Source organism: Meriones unguiculatus, chromosome 7 (assembly GCF_030254825.1).
Source record: "Meriones unguiculatus strain TT.TT164.6M chromosome 7, Bangor_MerUng_6.1, whole genome shotgun sequence".
Taxonomy (NCBI): Eukaryota; Metazoa; Chordata; class Mammalia; order Rodentia; family Muridae; genus Meriones; species Meriones unguiculatus.
The window spans coordinates 45,160,404-45,187,245 of NC_083355.1; the positions used below are offsets into that span (position 1 = coordinate 45,160,404).

Consider the following 26,842-nt stretch of genomic DNA (forward strand, 5'->3'; position numbering starts at 1 on the left):
AAGCCTTAAAGATACTGGCTCCATGATTAGTAGCACACAAAGCACACTTAATGCATTTTAATTTAATTTCAGGATGTAAAACATTAATTGGAAATGATATTTTCATTAAAATAGCCTTAACAGAAACCACAAAAAGACAGTAAGATTAGTAATAACCCAGTAAACAGAGGGCTGGAGAGATGGTTCAGCTGTTAAAGAGCACTGGATGCTTGCTTGCTCTTCAGAGGACCCAGGTTTGATTCCCAGCACCTACGTGATGGTTCACAACCATATATAACTCTAATCCCAAGAAAGCCACACCACACCCTCTTCTGGCTTCCATGGGCACCAGGCACACGAGTGGTGAACAGATATGCATGCACACAAAGCACCCATACACACAATATAAGATAAAGGTTAAAGAATTTTAAAAAGATAATGACCAGCAAACAAACATCACTTAACTTTCATTGCTCAGACCAACCTAGCAATAAACAAGTGTTTAACTTGAACATCACACACATTCACTGAAAATTTACAATGAGCCAATCAGCGTTCTAGACAGTCAACTCTTTGCCTAAGACCACAAGTCAAAAACAAACAAACAAACAAAAAAAAGCCCTATCTGCAGAGTGCCTAGCAGTAGAGAGAAGTAAATCCTTTACCATCTGGCACACAGGGGAGCAGAGGAGGAGGGCCAGGAGCGAAGTGTGGAAGCAGAAAACCACAGACTTCGGAGACTACCGAGGCTCACCACTCAGCGGCACACAGTATTTCAAGCAGTGAAAACAGTAACTGCAAAGCCCAAAGAAGCCATGCGTGGTGGGGAACGCCTTTAATCCCAGCACCGGAGGCAGAGACAGGAGGACCTCTGCGAGTTCGAGGTCAGCCTGGTCTATAAAGTGAGTCCAGGACAGCCAAGGCTACACAGAGAACCATCCCCCAACACCCCCTCCCAAAAAAAAAAAAAAAAAAAAAAAAGAAACAAAACCAGGTCTAAGATTCTCCGGTTTATCCAAGGACCTGCAAGAAGACCAATATGGCTAGAAAAGAGTAAATAAGATGGGAGAAAACAGAAATGAATACGGAAGTCCTCAGAGGAAGTCCTAGTAAATAGGCTGCTACTGCAAATGAAAACAGAAAGCTAGTAGAGACGCTGAATAGGAATAACATGATCCAATACTTTTTAAAACGTCACTGCTTGACAAACACAGGTTTTTGTGTATGTGCACATGTGTTGTGGGCATGTGTTTACAATGAAGAGGGGAGCCAGTAAGGTTGACTGAGGGTTAGAGGGAGGTGTCTGAGACCCACGAGGTAGAAGGAGAGAACTGACTCCTACAAGTTGTTTTCTGTCCTCTGTATGTACCACAGTACATTTGGGCATGTGCATACACACATACATATATGCACACTAAATAAATACAAGCCATTAAGAGCACTGACTGCTCTTCCAGAGGACCCGGGTTTGATTGTTAGCACTTACATGACAGTTTACAACCATCTATAGTTTCAGTTTCAGGGGATCTGAGGCCCTCTTCTGACCTCCACCAGCACCAGGCACACAAATGGTACACATGTATACATGCAGGCAGAAGTATTCATGCATAAAATAAAATAGCTAAATAAAGATTTTTTTTCAAAACACTCTGGATCCCCCCACACACACTTAAAAAATAATTTCATCACAGTGGATAATCAGGCCATGTTCGCACTGAAGGTTTTCTCTCTTCCGCTGAGGAGTCTTGAACCATGTGGCAATGGCCTGAGCGTGTACTCTTAGCAGGCATCTCAAAAATAATGATTACCAAACATTTCCTTGTGCTCACTGCCCTGACATGAATTCTGGGCATCACCCTCTCTCAGGGGAGAGGTGAAAAGAGGTTATGCAGAACAGACAGTGATAACAAGGTGATGTCACAGATATGTCTCATAGAAGTCTCCAGCGACTTCAGCTCATAATCACTCTACCGTGATTTACTTTAGCTTACCAACGCCAGCTGGAGAAGAGAAGAAGGGAGCTGACGCGGCCGTCAGCCTGGGCAAGCATGGTGAGAGCTTTCCCTCTCCGCTCCCCCCCAGCCCCTCCTCTCCTTTAGCCACCGCTCCTTTCCTCAGAAGCCAAAGTGTGACCAGCACGTGTCTGGATTTCAGAAAGCTGCCCAGCAGTCGGACTCCCAGCTGCTGCATCTGCTGCTGGCACTTGGGGCAAGGGATCACACGGGCATTTTCTGAACATGAGCTTTCAAATGGGAGTCTTAGATCTGAAGGAAGGACTTAACCAAGCTAAAAAGCTCCAATTACTGTAAATACATTCCAAAACATATGACTGTCTGCCTTCTAAAAAGGAAATTGAGACATGCAAGCAAGCAAACAGCCCTAAGAACAGCAGCAGTCAAGAACAAAAGCACAGAGTACCCTGACTAATGGAAAGGATTTTATGGGCCAATAGGGTTCACCAGATATGTAATGTAATGTGGCTGAAACAAGAGAGCCCTCTTTTCCAGATCACTAGCTCACACTCTCTTGGCAATAAATGATATCCATCACTTCAGCTGCAGGCTTCTCCCTTGCTTTCTGGTACCATTTTTTCCTCACCCAATTAGCTCTCAGAGCAAGTGTCCTCTACACCAAACACTTCTGGGAAAAACTGAAAACTATGACCCTGATGATTTCATCTGCCACAGGACAAGAGTATAAATGGGCAGAAACTGGAACAGGACAGAGGAGCCTAAATGCTGTTGGCCCCCTGGATGTGGGTCCTCCAGTCACACTGTTGCAGCTAGAGCTGAAGAAACAGAAGCTTAAGTCTAATGTGACATAAAGGAGTTCATGTCTGCCATCCCAACACACAGCAGGTTGACTGATTCTAGACCAGCCTGTACTACTGTCAGAACTTATGACTTAAAAAATAAAATAGAAAAGTAAAGTAAAAAGGAACCAAAGCATTTTCTATGGTAAACTAAATACCCAGAACCATTCTCTCAATAACACAACAAATTATTCAGGAAAAATTACTTTCAAAATCTTAGAAAGCACTGATGGTGGTATAGTGGCACATTCCTTTAATCCTAGCACTCTGGAGGCAGAGTTTGAGGCCAACCTGGTCTACAAGTTCCAGACAGCCAGAGCTGCACAGAAAAACCTTGTCTCGAAAAACATCATGACTATAGATGAGACTCTTTTCAAAACATTTTTATTATGTTTACTTATTGTGTGTGTGGTGGAGGAGGTGTGGAACCCAAAGGACAACCTTGGGAGTTGGCTCTCTTCTTCCACCATCCATGTGGGACCTGAGGATTGAATTTCAGTTGTCAAGTGTGATAGTAACTACTTCTATCTGATGCAGCATCTTGCTGGCCCTAAAACAGACTCTTTCAAAGATTAAATAAAGTAAGTATGGATAGACAAACAATCTTTGGCCCCAGAAAACACACTACCTTATGGAACTGAGCTTTGGTTTCCAAAACTTTATAAGCAGAGAAACAGGAAGAAAGTTAAACATGTGTGACATACAGCTGGGGTTCCACATGGCTATATGTATAGCATCCCTTTTCATATTATAATCTCTAAAATAAGCATGTTCAATATATTTTGAAGAAATAAAAAATAAACTTACAAGTATGCTCAGAGAACAAAAAATTATACAGAAAAGAACCAAAGCATATAACAAAAGTCTAAAGATTAAAATTTACATAATAAGCTGAGCGCAGTGGCGAACACCCGTGACCCAGCACTCGGGAGGCAGAGACAGGCCAGCCAGGCTACAAAGCAAGTCCAGGGCAGCCAAGAGAAGTCTTGTCTCCAAAACAACAACAACAAAAGAAACCTCAGAGACAATGGGAATCTAACTATGATCCACTCAGAGAAAGCCTAGGAGATGCAATATTGGGTAGGGAAGGTAAGAAAGGGCTAAGAATTTCCCAAGCCTGATAGGAAATTTAAAAGACACGTGAAACCCATCAAATTCCCGGCAAGAAAATAAAATCCAAACCTAGATAAACCACTTATTCCAAAGTTTTTTGGCTTTTGTTTTTTACATTTATTCACCACCATGTGACATCTAGGGGTTGAATTTGTCTTCAGGGTTGGCAGCAAGCACCTTTACCTCTGAGCCATCCCACCAGCCTGATTTTTTGTTTGTTTTTATTGTTGTTTTATTTAAACATGAATAGCATGGGAGCAGAGTCTACTTTAAAAAAAGAAATAAAAGAACATATATTTGACCTTACTCAGGAATAGTGGGACTCGGTAACCGTTCTTTTTTGTTTGTTTTGTTTTTGCTTTTCTGAGACAGGGTTTCTCTGTGTAGCCCTGGCTGTCCTAGAGCTTGCTCTGTAGACCAGGCTGGCCTGAACTCACAGAGATCCACCTGCCTCCGCCTCCTGAGTGCTGGAATTAAAGGCGTGTGCCACCTCACCTGCCTCTTCTGTATCTTATGATTAACTAGTTACTTGGGTATAAAAGTTAAACATGCCTGGTGCTAAGGAGTATTTTTTGAACTGTTCACCACCTATAATCATCAGGGAAATGAAAATTAAAACTCCTTTACGATTTTATCTTAAGTCTAGTCAGAACAGCTAATATTAAGAAAATCAAAGACAGTGCTGGAGAGACGATTGTGGTTAAAAGCTCTTGCAAAGGACCTGGGTTCAGTTTCCAGCACCTACAACACAGCTAACTCCAGTTCCAGAGGATTCAACGCCCCATTCGCACTCCAGGCATGTGGTGGACAGACACACATGCAGGTGAAACACCCGCACACATAAACAAATAAAATAAAACTAAATCTTAAGAAAAAGAAAGAAGAAAAACATTAGTTGAACACAGTATCCCACACCTTTAGTCCTAGCATTGGGGAAGAAGAGGCAGAAACTCTGAGTTCAAAGCCAGCCTATATAGTGAGTCCCAGGCCAGCAAGGATAACATGGTGAGATCCTGTCTCAAAAAGAAAAGTAAAAGATAACAAATGTTGGCATCAATGTGGGAAACGAGGAACCTAATGAATGCACTGTCGGTGGGAGTGGAAACTGGTACAGTCATTATGGAAATCAGTACAGCAGTTCCTCAAAACACTAGAAATAGATCTACCATATAACCCAGACATACCACTACTGGGCATGTACCCAGAGGGCTCTTTTTCCTACTAGAGAGACAGACACATTCTCATCCATATTCATCACTGCTCTATTCGTAATTGTTACGACATGGAAACAGCTTAGATGCTCATCAGCTAATGAACTGAAAATAAAAATGTGGTACCTATATACAATGGATTTTATTCAACTGTAAAGAAAAATAAAATTACAAAACTTCTGTGTAAATTAATGAAGCCTAGAAACTGAGTATTATACTGAGTAAGGAAACTTAAACCCAGAAGGACAAATGTTGCATGTTCTCACCCACCTATAAATCTTAGCTTTGAATCTCTAGGTTTATGCGTTTAATTTGGGAGTACATGTAGACTCCAGGAAACTAGAAAGGAACCACTGATGGGAGGTGGAAAAGAATCTTTAAAGAGGAAAGATAGTAGAACATAGGTGCTATGAAGGGGAAAGAGGGAATAATGGGGAGGAAAGTTTAAGTTGGGGAAGGGATGGGAAAGTAGGACAAAGAATAGGGCTGGGGAGAAATAACTCACACTATGGATATTTGAAAAAGACAAAAAGAAACACTTTCATATTCATTCCTCCTTTCTCTGTACCATTAATTCAAATAAAATAGTTGAATTGGAGTTACACTACATAACAGATTATGCTTCCTCCAGAAGTCATAGGTTGTCAAATGCAGAGCCTAATGTCAGGTGTGGGATACTTCCACTTGAGTTGATCAGAGGTATCCTGGAGAACTCCCCAAGAATAATTCAGACTATTACCATTGCTCCTGTTTGCCCATCATAACTTAATGTGAGACCCTACTGCTACAGGCACTACACACATTGTTCCCAGGACATGGAGAAATAAAGTTGGTACTGGTTAGAAAGCTCCCTTCTTGCTGCTAGCTTTCCTGGAAGGTGTTACACAATCTGGCTGGGGTTTGGGGAAAGTCATCAGTAATTTTAACAGCCACAAACTTTGTAATCTACAAGCAAAGACTAAGAGTCGGGGCAAGATGTGCCCATTGGCGCAATAGTGACAGGAATGCTGGGGGTAACCAATCACTTTCTGACTGGACTTACGGTCCTTTCCACAGGAGGAACATATTCCTCACACTATAAATCTGGTCAACAATTCATAGCTGGGGAAATCACAGGTCCCAGAGGTGAACTTACTACTGTTTCTCAGCTAAACAGACAAAGTATTAAACTGCCCTCTAAACTCCTATGTGTGTATATCCATAGACACAGAGCAGTGCGGCTCACACCTCCCTAGAGAAGTTTCTTTGTGCACCGGGGTCAACACAGAAACTCACAACTGTTCACAGAACAGAAAATAGGGGCCAGTGTGGTATTCAGTCACAAATAGGGACATCTATAGCACAACCCTTGCCAAGGCACAGGCATTATTAAGGAAGAGGTAAGGAGGGGGAAATGTGAATAAGGGGTCAGAAAGGCCCAGAACAAAACAGTATCTTCTGGACATTATAGGACTACTGTACTCATGAACTCATAAGAGCTATGGATGTCTGCGCAAGACCTATAAATATTAATTTAATATTAAGCCAGTTAATATTCTAGCTTGAAGGGAGAAAAGGCTTATAAGCCCCAACTCATAATTATCAAGGAGCCATGGACAGCTGACAGCTTGACTCCATTTTCTTTAAGGGTTAGAGGATCAGTGGATGGTCCCACACCCAGGGCAGCCAAATCAAATTTAATGGGTTATAAAGGTGGTGGAGCACCCTGTAATTCCAACACTCAAGAGGCAGAGGCAGGTGGATTTTTGTGAGTTTGAAGCCAGTCTGGTCTACAGAGCAAGTGCCAGGACAGCCAAGGCTACACAAAGAAACCCTGTCTCAACAAACAAACAAACAAAAACAAAAAGACACAAAATTGGGGAGTATGAAGATAGGATTTGGAAGTAGGAAGGGCGGGAGTAACTGTGATCAAAATACAGTGTATGACATATTCAAAATATAGTATTAACATACAGTTATGTAAACTACAAATTTAAACTTCACTAATTTTATTCTTGAAATAGGCCTTTATGTTATTTCTAACAAAAAAAAAATTTAGGCCTGTTAAAAAGTCTAATAAATCAAACTTTAAATACAGATTTGTGCTGGGAATTTGGCTCAGTGATAGTGTTTATCTAGATGTGCTAGAAGCTAAATTTGAGTGCCAACACTGAAAAATAAGCAAGTAAATAAATGGGGGAAAAGAATGAAAAAGGTGGTTGCAAATCCTGTTGCTGGGGTTGGGGATTTAGCTCAGTGGTAGAGCGCTTGCCTAGCAAGCGCAAGGCCCTGGGTTCGGTCCTCAGCTCTGGAAAAAAAAAAAAAAAAAAGACAAAATAACAAAAAGACCAAAAAAAAAAAAGCAAATCCTGTTGCCAAAATTCCCCTCAACAGTATTTCTCCTTTAGTGTAAGTCTTCCCAGGCAGAGAAAAAGATGCCAAATTGAGAGGCAATAAAATGGCAGCAAACTACATACACCACTTAGCTTGATCACTGTTTAAGAATGGGATATGGTACCTTTTCAGGACACCAACCAGCCGTGGACACCAAACCATCCTCTCTACCTTTTCAGGACACTAACCAGCCAAGGACACCAAACCCTACTCTTATCTTCAAGGAACAAAGACCATTTACTTAACAGATATGCTAAGAGAAAGCTTAATTTTATTGGCATGATAATTTTCTCAACTAACTTTTCAACCACTGTTTCTTTCCTTAGCCTAAAGCAGTAGATTCATTCTGAAAACACAAAAGACACTGGGATTCAGAACTAGAAAGATAAGTAAGGTAAGTCCCTTGAAAGGTGTACTTCTTTCACTCTTCTTTTACAGGAACTTCGGCAACAGACACAATCAGATTGTCAAAGAAAAAGAGTCTGGCTAACCAGCCTGTTGACAAGCAGCAAAGCCACCTCCATCTGTCTTCCCAAGTCTAACCCATCCTGACCTTCATACTTAGAAAATTTGTCGGCCATGCTGACTTTTTCTCTGTTAATTTACTCAAACTTGAAGAGTCCTGGAAATGAAAGCCAGGAATGCTATTAGAGAAATCTACCTACCCATGGATTCTCATTGAGAAAGAGCCTAAGGACTTCCTATCAGCAGGGAAATAGGAAGAATTCGAGGGACAGTTTGCATAGCTAAACTCAAGTCTAAACCCTAATGAAAGGTGGATTTCCTTTGTACAACTGTTCTGTCATGCAGAGGATTAGATACTTCATACATTCTGTTTGAGTAAGACTCCAAAGAGAGAACAAAGTGCTCTTCCTAAAGTCTTGGTGATGCTATATGCTGAAAGACAAATTCTAACTGTGAATGAAACTTCTCAACTGGAGTCAAACTGTTAAACTGTTAGTACCAATAGGCAGCTGTAGCTACGAGACACCCACGTAGCATTTCCTCTATCTCCTGCAATTCAGGAATATTAATAACAAAAGGCACACATATGCTAGGCATGGTGGTACAGACCTGTCATGTTAGTACTCAGGAGGTGGGTTAGGGGTATTTCTTGAGACCAATCTGGGCTACAAAGTGAGATGCAGTCTCAAAACTCAGAAACCAAACATAAGCATAAAATAAAAGCCAGTCTACCTCAATTGTAGTCCCTAAATGTTTCCCCCAGAGTGAGCAACATTAAAAACACACACAAGAAATGTCCCTTGGGTGCCCTCTGGCTGCTGGGCTCTTTTGCAGGGATGAAATAGACACATAGTCTATGAACTAGTAGAAAAGGGAAATAAAAAGGCCAGGGCACAGAAAAGGGAAGTTATTCTAGTGGTGGCCAATAAGCAACATCCAGTGATTTATATGAAATATAATCCAGCAATTCAGTAAAACTAAACAGTGTGCCTGAGATGGTTTTGATTCCAAAAATTATAAAACATATTTTTGAAAAGGGTGGGAGCAACGAGGGAAAGTCTAGATTGGAGCAAATTGGGCACAGATGGGGGATGCAAACAGGTTTCCATGATGCTCTACTACAAATGTTGCTTCAGTTATTCATCTTTGAGAAACTAGTTTTATTTCCTTAAATTACTTTAAAAGAAAGTTCTTGGAGTACTTGTGGTTTAGTTCAACAGTTTACCCCCCAGCCTCTTATCAGCCAACCAGTCAGCTACTAGAAGTGTTAATTCTGAGGCACAGGAAGGCAGGTCTTTCTCCTTTCAGACTCAAAATGCCATAAACATTGTGACGTCACACTAGGAACCACCTATTTAGCCACCAACTTTGGACACTGGCCAGGTAAGGAACACAACTTCCTAGAGCCATGATCGTCCTCATTCCTGCATTCAACGAATACCTGTGTCTAAGGAATACCAGTTTTGAGCCAGGACACCTAAATATCCCTGTCCTGACCTCAAGATCTGCCTCAAACTATTTCAGAAGAGTACTAGGATTCTAAGCTAACTACAATCCCATGGGGTAGGATCTTACGCAGGGCTCATAGTCTAGGAAGTCAGTCTCCCCACATCCTAAAGTAGGGAAAGGGGACAGACACCATTCTCTCCCCAACACAGTTTTAGCCCTCTACTTTGTCTGCTACCGTATCCAAAACTTTTAAATATTCCAGGTCTATAATAAAAGCATATTTGAAAAGTAAACACAATAAAGTGTTAGCAGCCCTATCATGTCCACACCAGGCCTACTGATGGGAAAAGGTTAGTTAGCACTGAATACAAAAATGATCCATGGTAGCACTAGAGGCCAACAGCAAAGGACATACTTTTTAAGGAAGGACATCTCTATTGCTCTCCAAATCATAACCCTGACCCCACATTTATGGAGTTGGCTCTGGCACAGACAAAGGATCTAACTTCCTTGTGGGCTACAAGATCACCTCTGCTTTAGGCTGGAATGCTCTTCTCCACAGAGTCCAGGAACTGACATATGCAAACACCCACCCAGAAGGACACATCCAAGAGGGAATGGAAAGAAAAATGATGGTCCAGATGTTCTGTAACTTGCAATGACTGCCAAATCACTGTGGACCCAGAGCACCTGGGAGGCCAGGCTGCGTCAGGCCTTGCTTCCTGGTTTCAGACAGCCAGGGACCTGTGGCTGGGTGGTGACTGTGACAGCCTGCAGACTGGCCAAGAGAGAACCCGCTAGAAGGGCACCAGCTGACAGGACTTGGGGGCTGAACACACAGAGCTTGATTTATCACTTCCTTACTCATAAAAATGTGATTCAAAGTGCTGCTGATTAGTGAAGGATTTAAATCGTTACCCTCTCCCCAGCCCTCTTCTTTCCCCACCCCCGGCACAGATGCTGCTACTCAGCCACAACACCCCCTTCTTGCCACTGTCCGTGCAAGCACAGCACAGGGGCCCAGAGAAGATGACTCATGTGCTGGGAAATGGAAAAGTGCATCTTCCCACCACCCAGCCCTGCTGAGTGCTCTGCTCACCCCTCTCCCAATGGCAGCCCACACAGTGGGGTCTGGATGGCCGCCTCAGCTGCACACCGGGTACTTGGCAGCACGTCCACAGAGCTCCATGTCCCAGTTGAGTGTTATATCCTGTGGCCTGTTTTTCCCTGAACCACCACCCTTGGAGCCTGTGACCACCTCAGCTCAGGCTCTGCTTGCCTCATGGAGGTGAGAGTCAGGGCAAGGGCAGTACAGGGAGCGGGGACACAGGCCTTTGTCATTTCTGACTAAAGGATCCACCTTATGAGCAACTACAGAAAAGTCCTACAAAGTATCTTAGCCTCATATACAGAAAGGTCCTTGGGCCTTCTCTCTCTTCACTTTCCTTTCACCCACATTTTCTTTCTTCTTTTTCTTTTTTCTTTTTCCTTTTTCTTCCTTCTTTCTTTCTTTTCTTTCTTTCTTTCTTTCTTCCCTTCCTTCCTTCCTTCCTTCCTTCCTTCCTTCCTTCCTTCTTTCCCTTCTCTCTTTCTTTCTTTTATTGGTTTTTCAAGACAAGATTTCTCTGTAGCCATGGCTGTCCTGGAACTCACTCTGTACACCAGGCTGGCCTTGACCTCACAGCGATCAGCCTGCCTCTGCCTCCCTGAGTGCTGGGATTACAGGCGTGTGGCACCATGTCCATCTGGTACCCATATTTTCTTAACCTTAACAGCTACAAGAAAAAGACTCACTGGTGGTCTATGAAGAGTCCAATTCTTTCCACACAGCAGCAGCTACTGAAAACAGGTTTTTTACATTCACACCTACAGAGACCATAGGTCATTTGTTGCTGAACTATGGGCCTCAGTTCTCCAATTCACAACAGCAGTGGTGGTTTCAGTAGGAGAAAAGGAATACAGGGCAACTGAAGGCCCTTCTTCCAGAGCCCAGTGATTGTCACTATGTAGCTCTGGCTGGCCAAGAACTTGATAAGTAGACCAAAATTAAAGGCGTGTGCTGCCACACCCTGAGAGCTTCCTCCTTCGTAGCAAACTTTCCCTCCCTTTAGGACTCCACAGCCTCACCAGGGCAGTATTCCACCAACACTATTCCCTTCTTCTTAGAAACCAGTGCTGCCCTGAAAGACTCCAGGCCTTCTTGCAGCTCTACTTCAGCAAACAGTCACCTCAGCAATAATTGACCAAGTTGAGAAAGGCTCCTAAGCCTCTGCATCTTGCCCACTGCTGGACACTATATTAGTCAGCCTAATGGGAAAAAGTCTTCCAGGATTCAGATGTGATTGAAAACTCAGAAAGACTAGCTAAGAAGCACCTCAAACCCCAAGAAAATCCTTGTCAGTAGGGAAAGTGTGGCATACTCGGTCATTATGGAAGTTCCCCACCAGCAGCAAGTTGAACATAAATCCTAATACAGTCAGGCAGGGAAACAGATGGATTGTGGAGTGAAAGGAGTGATTGCTAAGGAAAGGCACAACCAAAGAGCCAGTGGCACTGTCCAGAAACATTAGATCTGCTTTATGACACAGTCTCCATGGGGCAATTCTCCTTCCTGGCATTGCAGATAAGAATCTGACCAAACATTCTTTGTTGATGCTCTGGAATGACTCCTTGGCAACATGTAAAGAAACACAAAATAATGCCACTCAAACTACACGTTCTATCAAGTCAAACCACATCAGTCTTACCTACATGAGGTAGAGGCTAGAAACAGCCTTCAAATGTGACATGGTCATCAGAACATTTTAAAACCCTGCCAATCTGACCTTCCCTTCTCCTCTCCTCACCTCATAAAAAAAATAAATAAAAATAAAAAAACAAGCTTTCAGAAAAACACTTCAGAATGCATACCAGTACACTAGCCAAATTTTGGGCCTGGTGGTTTTTGTGCTTCCAGATTTGAGTCACCAAAGCTCATCAATTCTCTGTTCTTACTGTCTGGCAGGGTCCCATAAGGGATATCCCATAGGGAACTAGACTTTTCCATATTGAACAAACAGTGTACACGAGTCCAGAAACAGCAATTCCCAATCTCTGCCAAGCATACGGTCTCTGGAATGAAACATTTCAGCAATGCCTCTCCCTTGGGAGAAGTGCTGGGTCTGCAGCCTCTGAGAGGCCTGGCTGCTGCCATTAGCATGGCCAGATGTGCAGCAGCATCTCTGCATTTTTAAATTAAACTTTATACTCATGAACCTCTTTTTATCCCACCCAAGCACTAGAGAGCCCTACAGAATTCAGAGACTAAAATAAAGATCCAAGAAGCAGTAGTGGGGAGAGGTGTGTGTGTGTGTGTGTGTGTGTGTGTGTGTGTGTGTGTGGAGATGGGGTAGTGATAACGGGGCATAGGAAAGACACTCAGTTCAACTCTGTCTACATGGGGAAACTAACTTTTTCTTACCTTTCAACTGGGAGTTGTGCACAGCAAACATGTTGATGGTCATAAGTTGCAGCATACGGGTGCTCCCAATGGGCGGCGGGCTGTGCTGCAGCAGCACCTGGAACTCCCTCAGGACCTTCTCAGCCACTGCAGGGAACGTTTCCATCCTACAGACAAGGAGCCCATTATTGAGGCATATCTTTAAAGGCACTTGAAAAAAACAACTCCCCTCCCCCAAACAGACAATTAATACCTAGGAAGTTTCTTTGCTACTTATCCCATGGTTTTGCACAAATAGAAGAAAAGAGAACAAAGTGTTCAAAGTTTGGAGATGAAAACAGCTCAGTTAGTGGATAACTAGCTATAAGTTATTACACTTTGGAGGGCTGTTTCTTAACACCCAATATTAAATGGATTCAAACTGACATAAGAGTTTCTCTTTGAAACACATTTTCTAAATAGTGAGCAAATTTTCTTTAAGCTCTAAGACCTTTACTGTCCCTAAAAGTCTCCTCTATAAAAACTGTACTTTATAAAGAGTCTCATCACATAAAAGAGTCTTTACTGAAAGAATTACTTCAGAGAGAAGACATGGTGGCTCATGCCACTTGACTGGCTGAGGCAGGAAGGTCTCAAATGTGAAGTCAGCCAAGGATATACAACAAGAGCGCTGAAGTTTAGAGATAAAAGTTAGAAGGGAAAGAAGGAAGGAAAGGAAAGAAAAGGAAAAAGGAAAGGAAAAGGGAAAGGGAAGAGAAAGAAGGAAAGGAAAAAGGAAAGGAAAGGAAACAAAAGGAAAGGAAAAAGGGAAGGAAAGCAAAGGAAAGGAAACAAAAGAAAAGGGAAGGGAAAGGAAAGGAACATGGAAAGAAAAGGAAAAGGGAAAGAAAAGGAAAAAGGAAAGGAAAGGGGAAAGGAAAAAGAAAGCAAAGAAAGGGACTTAGACATTGCTCTGCTTTCTTAGGTACTATCACACTCACTGCCTACCCATGAGTCCCCAACTTCCCCTTGAAGGACCCCAAACCTAGGGACCCCCAATGGTCTGTCTCTAACCTTTCCTGTGCTGCTATCCTCCCTCTCACAAGCCTCTGCTCATCAGGGTCTGTATATTTTCAGGCCAGTGGAAATACAACACTCTGGCCAACTGCCACTCCCAATACAGGAAGAGCCTGTAATGTAGGGAGGCAGAAATCCAGCCAGTGACCTAGGGCTCCTAAGGAGAGGTCATTCAAACCAATGCTTGCCAAATGTGGCCACTGGATCCTAAACAGTGGTGCATGCCTGGAGCTCCTTTGGCAACAGGAGTAAACCACAGCTGAAATCCTCTGAAATAAAAAGCAAACTCACACTTGGTGCTAGAGAGAGAAACCAGGCACACAGGCCTTAGGGCTATGCTGAACAATTCGTGGTCAGCAAAGTATCTTTTACCTCCCCCACCCCACCCCCTTCAAATTGCTTGTGGTACACTGAGGGGTGCAATGGGGAACAGTTCTAGGCTGGATTAATAAATAGCTTCTGGAAAGCCAAGACAGGCAATCCTTTTGAAATCCTGGGAAAAGGTAGTATGAATTTCACCCTAAATGTAATCTTTATCATTGAAAAGCATCCTTCCCAGATAAGAAAACCCCAGAGCTTTATGGAATTTTGGCAATCTTTATACCTTGTCTTTGGATGGCACTCATACTGCTGACCCTCTGGTGCTCAAAAGTCATGCCACAGCTACAGGTCAATCACAGTTTACATTCCAGTTCGCTTTTGCTCAAGTGTCCTCATTTTCACTGGCACAAAACATGCCATGCATTTACTCCCCGCACCCCCATGCCATTTTAAGTGCCTGTCCCAAATCAAAACAAAGCAAAGCAAAACAAAACAAAGCAAAAATTGTTTCCCTCTAAAAAAAAAACTTCAGAGCTGCTAAAACTCTTGATAGACTAGGAATGGCAGGGAGTGATGTTTGCGGCTGGATTGGATCCATTTTTCCCCATGGGCTGTAACAAAGGTTTCATTTTAAATCCTGACACTGTGCAGCCCTCTCTCTGGATAGAGGTGGGGAGGGGGCTAATACTTCTCATTACGAGAAGAGCAGAGTTCACTCTGCAAGAAAGGCAGCCATGCTGGGCAAGTTTCAGGGCCATGTGTCTGCGTGTTGAAAGGCAGTAGAGAGCCAGCACAGAATGACAGGACAGAAGTGTCACGTGGGGCATGTGTCTGAGGAAGCCTCTGTCCCATGGTAGTAACTGAAACAGATCCATTAACTCCATGGGTCACACTAAAGTCTCAAATGATTACAAATCAAATGTTCATATTCTCTTTTTCAGATACTTGAAGCAACAACAAACCTCTCTTTGATTATCACAACATACTTAAAAGAATCAATGGGTAAGAATATAGATTACTCTCAAACAGCAAATGTAAGAGAATATGGCTCCTCCCCAGCACTCAGGAGGCATAGGACAGGCAGATCTCTGTGCGTTTGAGGCTGGTCTTATCTACAGAGCAAAATCCAGGCCAGTCTCGGCTACTGAATAAGACTCTGCCTTAAAAAGAGAAACTGAGAACCTGCTGGGGGAGGGGTGGTAACGCAGGCAAAGATCAGCGTTGTTAAGCAACAAATGAAGAAGGCACAATTAGAAGTCACCCTCCCAGAGGCGGGAGGATCTCTGTGAGTTTGAGGCCATCCTGGTCTACATAGTTGAGTTCCAGGACAGCCAAGACTATAAAAGAGAGAGAGACGCCATGTCTCAAAACAAACAAACAAACAAACAAAAAACAACAACAACCAAAAAATCATCTTTCCAAAATTCAATAATGAGGCTTCTGTTTCCCAGATTTGTAACCAAATTTTTTTCTAATTTTGATTTCAAACTACAAGTAGTTTCTGTATCTTTTTCTTTGAGAAATATCTTTGCTCCTTACCTACATATTACAAAAAAAAAAAAAAAAAAACCATACTAAAACTGGCATAATGCTGGTTTATAACACAAAACTGTTCATGGTGGCACACAGCTGCAACATCAGCACTAAAAAGGCCGAGGCAGGGAGATAGTTGAATTTGAGTTTAGCTTGGGCTATTACATACTGAGACTCTGTCTTGAAACAAACAAACAAACAAAAAAAACACCACAAATAAACAAAAATGGGGAGGGGAAACCACAAAATTTATGTTTTTACAAATACATCTGTAAGTATGCAGAAATGCCTTGAAAACATATATGTCAATGTCCAGTGTTCTCTCTCCAGAGAACACAGGATGGAGGTGGGGGTGAGTTGGGGCAGAGTTGAGAGAATGTTTTAATCTCAGCTATCGTTTTGTATTCTGTAAGAGCTTTGGGATATTATTTATAAAATAATTATAAAATTTAAGACAAGAAGAAAGAACACAAGCAACAACAATAAAGGGAGATGAAGAGAACTAGAGAAACTGTTGTTAAGTACCTAAAATACCCAGACACTGGAGAGCTAGGTACAGTGGCGTCCAGTACCTGGGAACTTGATAAACTGAGGTTAGAGGACTGCTATGAGTTCAAAGCCAGCCTGGGCTAGCTACAGAGTTCAAGAACAGCTGACTACAGGGTAAGACAATGAAAAAAACAGAACAAACAAAAAGCTTCTCCATCAGCACTGCATGTAAGGCAAACACCAACATACACCCACTGAGCTGCTGTAAAGCAGTTGTTCAGTATGACCCTTTCATACATACACAAAAATGACCCCAGGTATGCACTCAGAATTAAAGCTATTCAGTTATTGCTGGCTATTAAAAACATGAGTAACTTAGCTGGGCCTAGAAGCTCATGCCTTCAATCTTAGCACTTGAAAAGCAGACACGGGCAGATCTCTGTGAGTTCAAGACCAGGCTGTTCTACACAGTGAGTTCCCAGACAGCCAGAGCTATACAGTGTCACAAAAACAAACAAACAAAAAGAATGAATGACTTTATTTTTCTTTTTGATAAGTTTTCTAAATATTTTACAATGAAAAAATTCCTCTATCATGAATACTTCTGAGTTTGGTATTTAAAGACATTTAGTAATTTTATAAATAAATTAAAATACAAATACTTTTTAAAAGAACTTAAAATTTAAAATAAATACATGAATTTTTAACTTCCAAGACTTTGAAGCTGTACAAATAGCATGACTAGGCAAGGAAGTACAAACTAAAGTGGTAACTTTAACCAAGGCAATAATGGGAAGCAAAATTATTCCAGTCACCACAATTGAAGAGTCTTTGCTACAGGCTGCCAGCTTTTGACCTCTCTCAGCTGAGAGTGCAGGTCCATCTCGCCTGTCACTGGGAAAGCATCAGAAGCCTCCAGGCAACCCTGACTGATTCTTCTTCCAGAGTCTGAGAAGACTCAGCTCCTATTCTTCCAAACCAAAGACAGATCATTTTCAGAGCATGCACTTCACTGACTTCCATGGCTAACTTGTGCTCTCTAGAGACACCTGATCTCATCTGGATGGCAATTTCAAGAGACCAATCTTTCAGACAACACTGGGATCCAGACTCAAGACTCAGATAGTGACTAACAGGGCAGGACCAACCCCTCAGAAGCTGAGGACACAGCTGGACTAGACAGCATTCTCTGCAGAAAAAAACAATCAGGCTTCCTAATTAACTCTTTTAAAACTAGAACATCACAAGAGCAAAATAATTTTTTTTAAATTAAACTATGTCATAAGGTAGAGATAAAAGAAAACATCATATTGCTTTAGAACACAGAGACTAGAATGAACCTTAGCCATAATCTATTTAAACCACTGTTAGGAAACTTAAGTGCACAAAATCTTCTGACTTTGTTTACTCTGGAGGCCTTCTAACTAGCCATTGTTTTTTGTTTTGTTTAGAAAAAAAAAAACTTTGTTGGCATTTAATCTCATTAAAACCTTCTGTCAGCTGATGTCAACAGTAAGCAGACTTACTTGTGTTGCACACAGTAGGCATTCAAGTATATGCAGATATAATATGGAACCCTGGACACAGAGAAGACCGAAGAGTAGTGTCAGGGCTTTTCCAAACAGGGAAGGGCAGCACGTGCCTTCAGCTGTCCCCCACTGCAATCGCTGCAGTCTCAACTCGTCTTCCGCACCTCCCCATTTCACATCTTGTGGATAAGGCATCAGTCCATAACATAGCTTGCACTCACTGCTTTTCTAGGCTGACAGACTTCTATTTATTTATTATGTATATAGTGTCCTGCCTGCAGGTACACCTGCACTCTAGAGGAGGGCACCAGAGCTCATTATAGATGGTTGTAAGCCACCATGTGGTTGCTGCATATTGGACTCAGGTCCTCCATAAAAGCTATCAGTGCTCTTAACTCTAAGCCATCTCCTCTTCAGCCCCTCTATGTTTTTCCTTTTCATTTAAAAAAAAAAAAAAAAAAAGATTTGCGTGTGTGTGTGTGTGTGTGTGCGTGTGTGTGTGCAGGTATCCACGTAAGTCAGAAGAGGATATCCATTCCCTCAAGTTGGAATTACAGACCACTGTGCTACCCAACTGGTTCAGTACTGGAACTGAACCCTGCAAAAACAGTACACACTCAATAAGCCATCTCTCCAGCAAACCCCCCCCAACATATGCGCACGCACGCGCGAGTACTCTCTCTCTCTCTCTCTCTCTCTTTAACAATAGGAATGTTAGTGTCCTCTTATCTCAAGAACAGTATGAGAGAAAAACTTATGTAGGGGCTGAAATATGCCTAGAATTGATAAACATTTTCTTCATTGAAAAGGACCATGTCTCATCTTTTATAAAGATAAAACTGGATCAATTATCTTGGTGTTTTTGCATGTATGAAGGTCAGAGGATAAACTGTCTCTCTCTCCACCCGGAGCTGAAACCCAGGTCAGCAGTCTTGTGGCAAGTGCCTTTACCCACTGAGCCATCTCACCAGCCCTGGAATAACTAAGTTTTTCTACAATCAATGTTATTCTCAAGAACAGAAGAGATACTGAAAATTATTCTACACCAGAGTTTACCACCTCAGACAACTGAGATAAGATAATCTATTAAAACCCCCCAAGGAAGGAAATTCCCAAACATATTCCCTCTGTGAAATTCATTCACTTTCATTCTCATTCTCTCTCTCTCCCCTCCCTCTCCCTTCCTCTTGCCAGTCTCATATGTATCCCAGGCTGACTTTGAACTTCTGACCCTTCTGCCTCCACCTCTTGAGTGGTAGAAGTGCAGGGGTGCACCACTACACCCAGTTCTTACTGGTGCTAGAGGCTGAACTCGGGCCTTCCTGGAGGCTAGGCAAGTAAACAAGCCAACTGAGCTACATCCTTAGCCCACATTTTTTCTAGCCTTTTCTAGTACTGTGACTTTCCCCAAGATTTGTTCCAAAATATCTATGCTTAAATGAGAAACTTAAAAGAGAAATAAAATATAATTAACACATAATCTGGTAAAAAAAAAAAAACATATCTTAAATATTCTTACGATACATTCTAAAGATTTATATATGCTTTTCAGTTCCAAGTTTCTGAAGAACAAGAGACATCTAAAACCACAGTTCTCCACAAGGAGCATTCTGGCCCCCAAGAAACATTTGCCTGGAGACATTTTTAATCACAACTTGTACGTGACTGTCGTGTAGTAAAAAGGTGCTACAACATACATGCTCTAAAAGCTCAAATGCCAATAGTACTGAAGTTAATAAAGCTTGACATAAACAACATGGCACAGGAAAACCTAACAACAAGTACAGGAGGGAAAAGGGAGAGCCCAGTGTGGGCATGCAAGTTGTAACCCCAGCATTTAGGAGGTAGCTGCAAGAAGGATCAGAACTTCAAGAACAGCCTGGGCTACAAGACATTCTGAACCTCTAAAAGGGGGCAGGGATAAAAAAGAAAGAAAGAGAGAAAAAGAAAGATGTTAAAGGAAAGGGAAAAGAAGTTAAAGAGCTGACTGCAAGGTAGAAGGAACCACCAAACGTCATCTCAAGTGTGGCAACGGGCACTCGCTGCTCTCCTGTTCTTCCCGCGTCCATATAACCACGTCAGCTACTATCCTAACTGCACCTGTACACTCAACGATGACCGGCTTGGGGCTACTGTAACCTACTGCAATACCAGATACTTTTCTCTGGTCTTTTCCAATCCATCTATTTGATATAACCCTTTATTTCTTCATTCACACAGCTGTTTTTCTATCTGTTTTTTAATTGATCGTTTGCATTTTATATACATTGGTGTTTTGCCTGCACATATGTCTGTGTCAGATCACCTGTGACAGGAGTTATAGACAGTTGTGCACTGCCATGTAGATGCTGGGAACTGAACCCAGGTCCTCTGAAAGAACAGCCAGTGCTCCCAACCACTGAGTCATCTCTCCAGGCCCTCCCCCCTTTTTCTACTGTATCAAGACTGGGTTTCTCTGTATAACCCTGGCTGTCCTGGACTTACTTTGTAAACCAGGCTGGGCTTGAACTCACAGAGATCTGCCTGCCTCTGCCTCCTTAAGAGCTGAGTTTACAGTCATGTGCTACCACACCCGGCTTCACACAACTGTTAACTACGCACTCAGGATATAGCTGAGTTAGACAAAGATCCTTCTGCTAGAGCTTTTGTTGATGGTGCCAGGGAGAAGTTAGAAGCAACTAACACATGTAGTTTATTTTTCCCAAGTAAATTACTCCACACTTATTTCTGGTGAGAGAGATTATCATCTTTTGGCTTTTCTCTAATGTTCCCACGTCACTTCAGAATCTAAAATACCCTTGAACTGGACATGATTATCACTCTTACCCAAGACCATGCCAGATGAGTACCTGTGAAGCACACTTTCCCTCACAAGCCACACAGCAATGGCATTACGAGCAGGGCCAACCCTTTTAACCCTTTTATCTCCAAAGAGTAAACACAAAGCAAGTAGAAAATGACATGACTCCTATTTTCCCAAAGGAAACCTACGCAACTGCAGGTACCCTTACAGGGTTACAGCCGAAAAGTGAAAGGGAAACACCATGACAGAGATGTGCAATATGATGAAGCCAATCACCTCAAAGGGCAGCTTACAATAAAACTTCTAACTCAGAAGAGATTAAAACCCAACAGGAATCCAAGCATGGTGGTACACTTGGGAAGCTGAGGCAGGAAGGACCTACAGAGAGACACTCAGCACACATCTCTGACATGAGGCCCTGTCTAGCTTTCAGATGATGCGTTTTACATTGTCAGGAAAACCTCTTCTGATGCACCAGAGGTACACTCAGAACTCTTCCCAGGGACTTAAGAGAGAAAGGACTCAGTGGCTGCACACCCACCTTGCCTGGGACTTACAGGTAAATCCATGGAGGTACCATTTGATGGTCTTGGGATTTACTGAGATCAGCAATGTGGCACAGGGGACTGGGCACACAGGAAGGGGGATGGTTCAGAAGAACACAGAAGAGGGCAGTTGTTACTCTTGTTTTTAAGGAGAAATTAGGAGACAGATTTTCCCCCAGGAGGATCCCTGGCAGTGGCACCCAGGGATGCAGCATGACTGTATCAGGCTTACCATGGGTTAAAGACAGAAACGACAGAAACTCGAGGGGACTAGGAGAGAGAGCTGGGGAAAGACTGTTCTTAAAGAAAGGTTTTAGGAAAGAAAGAGAAAAAAAGAAACAAAAATACAGAGTGATATCTCTCAAACTTTATGAGCACAGTAGAAAAGAGAGTGAAGGTTAGGTGGAGGCCTCTAAGAATTCACACCCTGTGCCCTCAGTTACAAACACAGGCTAGTTGCTAACAATATTAAATTCCAAAATGACTTGTAATGTAGGGAAATAAAATAAACATCCTGCACACTTACCCAATCCGGGTAAACAGCTTCCCATGGGCATGGAGAAAACTGAGGATGAACCTTTTGTTCAGCTGCATGGGAAAAAGGGAGAGGAGAAAACAATTAACTTTCCCCAGTTTCCTGTTACTGAATACAGTCCCCAGTGACACAATAACCTGGCCAGGGTCTAAAGGGGTGGGCACTGGGGATGGGAACCAAATGAACATGCCCAAACTCTCACACAGACCCAGGGCACATGCCCAACAGCTGCCTTTCAGCTGAGCCAGGACAACAGAAGGCTCAGTGAGTGGACAGCACCCTCTGCTGGAACGGAAGCAGAGACTCTGAACTGAGCAGGGTCACTGAAGGGGTGCCTCCTCCTCTCTGTAGAATCCAGAAGCCACTACCGGGTCCATCATAATGGAAATGAAATTCTGACAGGAATGGAGTTAACAGTGATTTTAGAGAAATTCCTGCTCCTACTTAGCTATCTTTCTACCTATGGAGGAAAGTAGGTCTCTCTGACCACTAGGGTTAAGGTATTCGCCACCGAGTGGATCACCAAATATTTGACTAGCTTTTGAAGCTGGAGTACAGTTCTGGATCTGGCTGAAGATTAGTGTACCTAGAGGACAGGCATATAACAGACTGTGGTTACAGCAGGAACCTCGGGCAGTTTCTCTCCAGCCCCTACAAATGTTCTACGTAGAACCAAGCTAGAAGTAGAATATGGGTTTTTATGTGAAAATGCTCTGGCTTTTTAAGTATTACCTGGGAATAAAAACTATTTAGACATTAGGTAAGTCCCAAACTCATTTGTCATTCACATGTAACCTGTGAGCCACCAGTCTGCACCCTTGACTCAAAGATTGTAAAGAATCTACCTTAGTCAAAACTGAGACAATCCCTTCGGGCAAAATAAAGAAGGGGGAAGCTGAATTTACCTCCAAAGAATGAAGAGACAATTTAAAGCCTCAATCTCACCATCTCCTCCGATACAGTACCCTAGAAACAGTACCCTGTTGTCTGCCAGGAGGGAGGGCTGAGGTTGTTGACTTCGAGTATCCGCGCACACCTCTAATCCCAGCACTCAGCAGGCAGAGGCAGGCGGATCCCTACAAGTTCAAGGCCCTCCTGGTATACAAAGCAAGTTCCAGGACCCTGCCTCAAGAGGTTGTTGACTTCTGCTGTGTTGACTTCGAGTATCCGCTCACACCTCTAATCCCAGCACTCAGCAGGCAGAGGCAGGCAGATCCCTACAAGTTCAAGGCCCTCCTGGTTCCTGGTATACAAAGCAAGTTCCAGGACAGCCAGAGGTATATAGTAAGACCCTGCCTCAAAACTTTAAAAAAAAAAAAAAAAGAAAGAAAGAAAGAATGTTGACTGCAAGAAGGAAATCGGTGGATGAACGAGATGGCCACCAAGCCTGGCAACCTAAGTTCAATCTGTGGGACCCACATGGTAGAGGAAGAGAAGAAACTCCTACAAGTTATTATTCTCTGATCTCCAGATGCACACTCAGGCCCACACACATACAAACTAAATAGATAAATAAATGTAAAAATAAAAGCAAAGAGGGTCACTACTGGAATAAGGAGCAAATCCAACAGCCTGGATAGTATACCCCAAAGAGTAAAAACTACTGACTCATCACCCTGTAAAGCAGCACCAACAAAATTATGGCAGTTCTAGCTCTTTCCTACAGAAATGAGATATAGCAGTGATTTCAACATTAAACTTGCTGAAGAAGCTTCCATTTTTATTTTTGCCTTAGATGCATTAATTATACTGAACAGCTATTAAAGAACTAAATGATGGTATGTGGAGTTTAAAAGCTCAGCCTAGTTACAGAATGCTATGTCAAGGCCAGAGACTGTGGAAAAAGGCTTACCAACTGTTTTTACCAAAATTAGCAGCAAAACCTTGAACAGAGTACAGCTCTCAAGATACTGTGGTGGAGACTCGTGCCTGGTTCTTCCCAGACCATTTACCTGCTGTGGCGTCTCGGGCAGTTACCCAACTTCCCCAGCCTCTTTCCTCACCCCTTCACATGGTCTTGCTATGTTGCCCAGACTGGCCGTGAATCTGCAATTTTCCTGCCTCTACTTCCTCAATCCTGAAATTACAGGCAAGCACCATACATACGCTGGTCCTTACAACTTTCCTAATGGTATGAACTAATTTCAGAGATTAGGATGAAAATAGATATTCTCTGTTCCTATTTTAACTTAGTTATTTCTCTTCTCAAAGCTATCAATTGCACAGGTTAACTCATAAATAGAAGAAATCTTCCATAAGTGCTTATATTTACATATATTACATACATATTAAATACATAGGGTACTTAAGTAAGAGAAGAATTATTAGTACTCCATTAATCCAAGCTTAAAGTCATCCTTATCACAACCCCAACATGAAAGCTGCTTTAAATAGAAAACTTAGGGGCTGGAGAGATGGCTCAGTGGTTAAGAGCACTGTCTGCTCTTCCAAAGGTCATGAGTTCAATTCCCAGCAACCACATGGTGGCTCACAACCATCTATAATGTGAACTGATTCCCTCTTCTGGCAGGTGTAAGTGCAGATAGAACACTCATATACATAAAATAAAATAAAATCTTAAAAAAAAAAAAAGAAAACTTAGATTTGTGTTGTGAACGTTTTGTCTGCACCTGTTAATTGTCTCATGCAGAGCATGGTCTTTGGCAGCTGGAATGAGTTGAATGCTGAGGCCTTTGAGGGGTATGACTGTGACAGCCCAGAAGAAGAAGAGGAGGCTGCTTGGAGGAGTCAGAAGGGGACTGCCGCTGCACTTGCTGCTTGCTGGTCACCTGGACTTCTGGATTCCCTGACGGACACTGGTATTGCCCCCGAAAGACTCCTACGACCCCACCCCGCAGCAAGAAGTAAAGAGGGTTACATCCCCTTTCCCTTAGAAGCTTCTTTTTCCCCTACCTGGGTTTGGGGGGTTAGAATGGAGGTATAAGCTTTGAGGAGCCCCCAAATAAAGTGGCATTTGAAAAAATAATGACTACAGATTAGAATCAGGTCTCTGACTCTAAGCATGTTTTTCCCTCTCAACCTGAGAACAGAACTTGTGAACTGACTCAGAGGAGTAAATAAGAACAACTGAAAAGCAATACAATTTTGCTTTTAAGTTCTCTTTACCGAACGGCTAGGAAGCAGTGAACCAGAAACCTCCTGGAATAAAGTGAAAACCCCAGGCAATTTTGAAACATCCTGGCATTAACGATATTTCCTAAAGGGACTTTCTATACATAGACAAAGGAAATTTTCCTTATCCCATGAACCCATATTTGTTACTATTATATTTTAACTTCATCTAGTTTATTGGAATTTTTTTTTTTTTTTTTGGTTGGTCAGTTTTGAGACAGTCTCACTATGTAGCTGTCCTGGGACTCATAGCAATCCACCTGTCTCAGCCTCTGGCAGGAGTCTTGGGATTAAAGGTGTGTACTACCATTCACAGCCGCTTTATTTTTTTTTTTTAAGGGAACTTTAATTTGAAAGTAGATACACACTTTCTCCCTAAGGTTTTATTTCAGTCTGTTACTCTAACTTTGTTCTGCTTTGTTCTCAGCAAAACCACTTTAATTAGGAAAGGAAGTAAGTGTGAGTGTATCACCAAGGTAAAGCATGCTGCCCTGAGAGAGCAGATATGCCACACATTATCTAAAGCAATACTCACAATGACAGTGTGAAGGCAGCTAGCACTGAAGAAGCTAAGTCTTTAAAGAACAGACAGACAGACAGACAGCAGAATCAAACCCATGGCTTGCACATGGGAGGCAAGTGCTCTACTGAGCTAGACTCCTGGCCCTCAGTCTTCTGAGGGCCCCACTAGGTAGCTCAGACAGCCTCTAACTTTTAATTCTCTCTGTAAGGATAAAATTATGGATGGCCCTTAAGAACTCATAACTGAAACCAAGTTTTTCTGAGTCAGGAAAACTTTAGTATGAGCTTTTCTCTCCAACATGTTACCACAGACTAACTTCCATTTCTGCAACTTTTCATTTTTTTTTTCTTTATGTGTGTATGTCTGTGTAAGCATGTGCAGGTGCCCTAGGAGGCCAGCTAGAGTAACAGGTATTTGTGAGCTCCTGACATGAGTTCTGGGAACTGAACTCAAGCCCCCTGAAGAGAGCCAAGCACTCTGGAACTCACTATGTAGACCACTGAGCCATCTCCAGAGCCCCCTCCCCTTTTTGAGGCAGGGTCTCACAACGTTACCCTGGCTAACCTGGAACTTGATATATAGAACAGGCTGGCCTCAAACTCACAGAGATCTGCCCACATCTACCTCCTAAGTCCTGGTATTAATGGCTTCCTAAGTGCTGAGATAAAAGGAGTGCACCACCATGCTTAGCTTTCTGTAACTTAGTTTTAATATACACCTAGACAGTCTCACTCAAGTAGAAAAAGAAACGTGAGACTATCTGCCTCTAGATCATTCTTGTACGTTTATCTACTATTCATCAGAAATTAAAAATGTTTCTTGGGTATAGTCCCTAGAGACAGTGCTGAAATTATTAAGACTGTCTCTTCAATTCAAGACTAAAGCCAATACATTGTAGACTCTAAGCTTCCCCCAAACAGGTAATAATGACATTAAGTGTATGGGTAGGTCTCCAGAATGTCGGCCACTGACTAAAATTCAGAGTTTAAATTTTTGTATTGTTCCTCAACTGTATTTTGTCACCCTCAACGCACACTAAAATGGAGTTTCTACTAGTGACATTACCTAGTTCATAAATGCAAAGATTAAAATGCAAATGAAAGAATTCTGAAGCCAAGAGAGCACAATGACATATACCTGAAGTCCTTGCACTTCATGAGTAAAAGCAGAAAGATTATGAGTTCAAGGTTATTTTTAGCTACATAGCGAATCTAAGACCAGTTTGGCTACATGAAACCTTCATGTTAAAAACAAAGAAATTCCATCAAGAAATTTAAGTTGAACGTACTTTAAAAACTGTCTCCCTAGCTGGGAACAGTAGTCCACGCCTTTAATCCCAGCACTTGGGATGGAGAAACATGAGTTTGAGGCCAGCCTGTATCTCTACAGTGAGTTCCAGGAAGGCCTGTTTCAAAAACAAAGCACCACAAACGAAACAAAAATCACAGAACTGTCTCCTTGGCACACAGTGTTAATCCTAGAGCCACAGCCACTTACTTGTCTCTCTAACCATCAACAAAAAGGTACCCTCAGCT

The 26,842-nt window shown here is 42.4% G+C and overlaps 1 protein-coding gene across 3 annotated transcripts in view; it reads right to left on the reverse strand.

The window, feature by feature from the left end:
- The window catches only part of Smg6 (SMG6 nonsense mediated mRNA decay factor), a 219,480-nt gene that overhangs the window by 145,151 nt on the left and 47,487 nt on the right, over positions 1–26,842 (reverse strand). For all 3 annotated transcript variants that reach the window (XM_021642073.2, XM_021642072.2, XM_060387319.1), the window contains exons 9-10: positions 21,644–21,705; positions 12,863–13,008 (exon numbers count right to left, since the gene is read on the reverse strand). In XM_021642073.2, the coding sequence (XP_021497748.2) occupies positions 12,863–13,008; positions 21,644–21,705 (208 nt within the window). The remainder of the gene's footprint in view (positions 1–12,862; positions 13,009–21,643; positions 21,706–26,842) is intronic.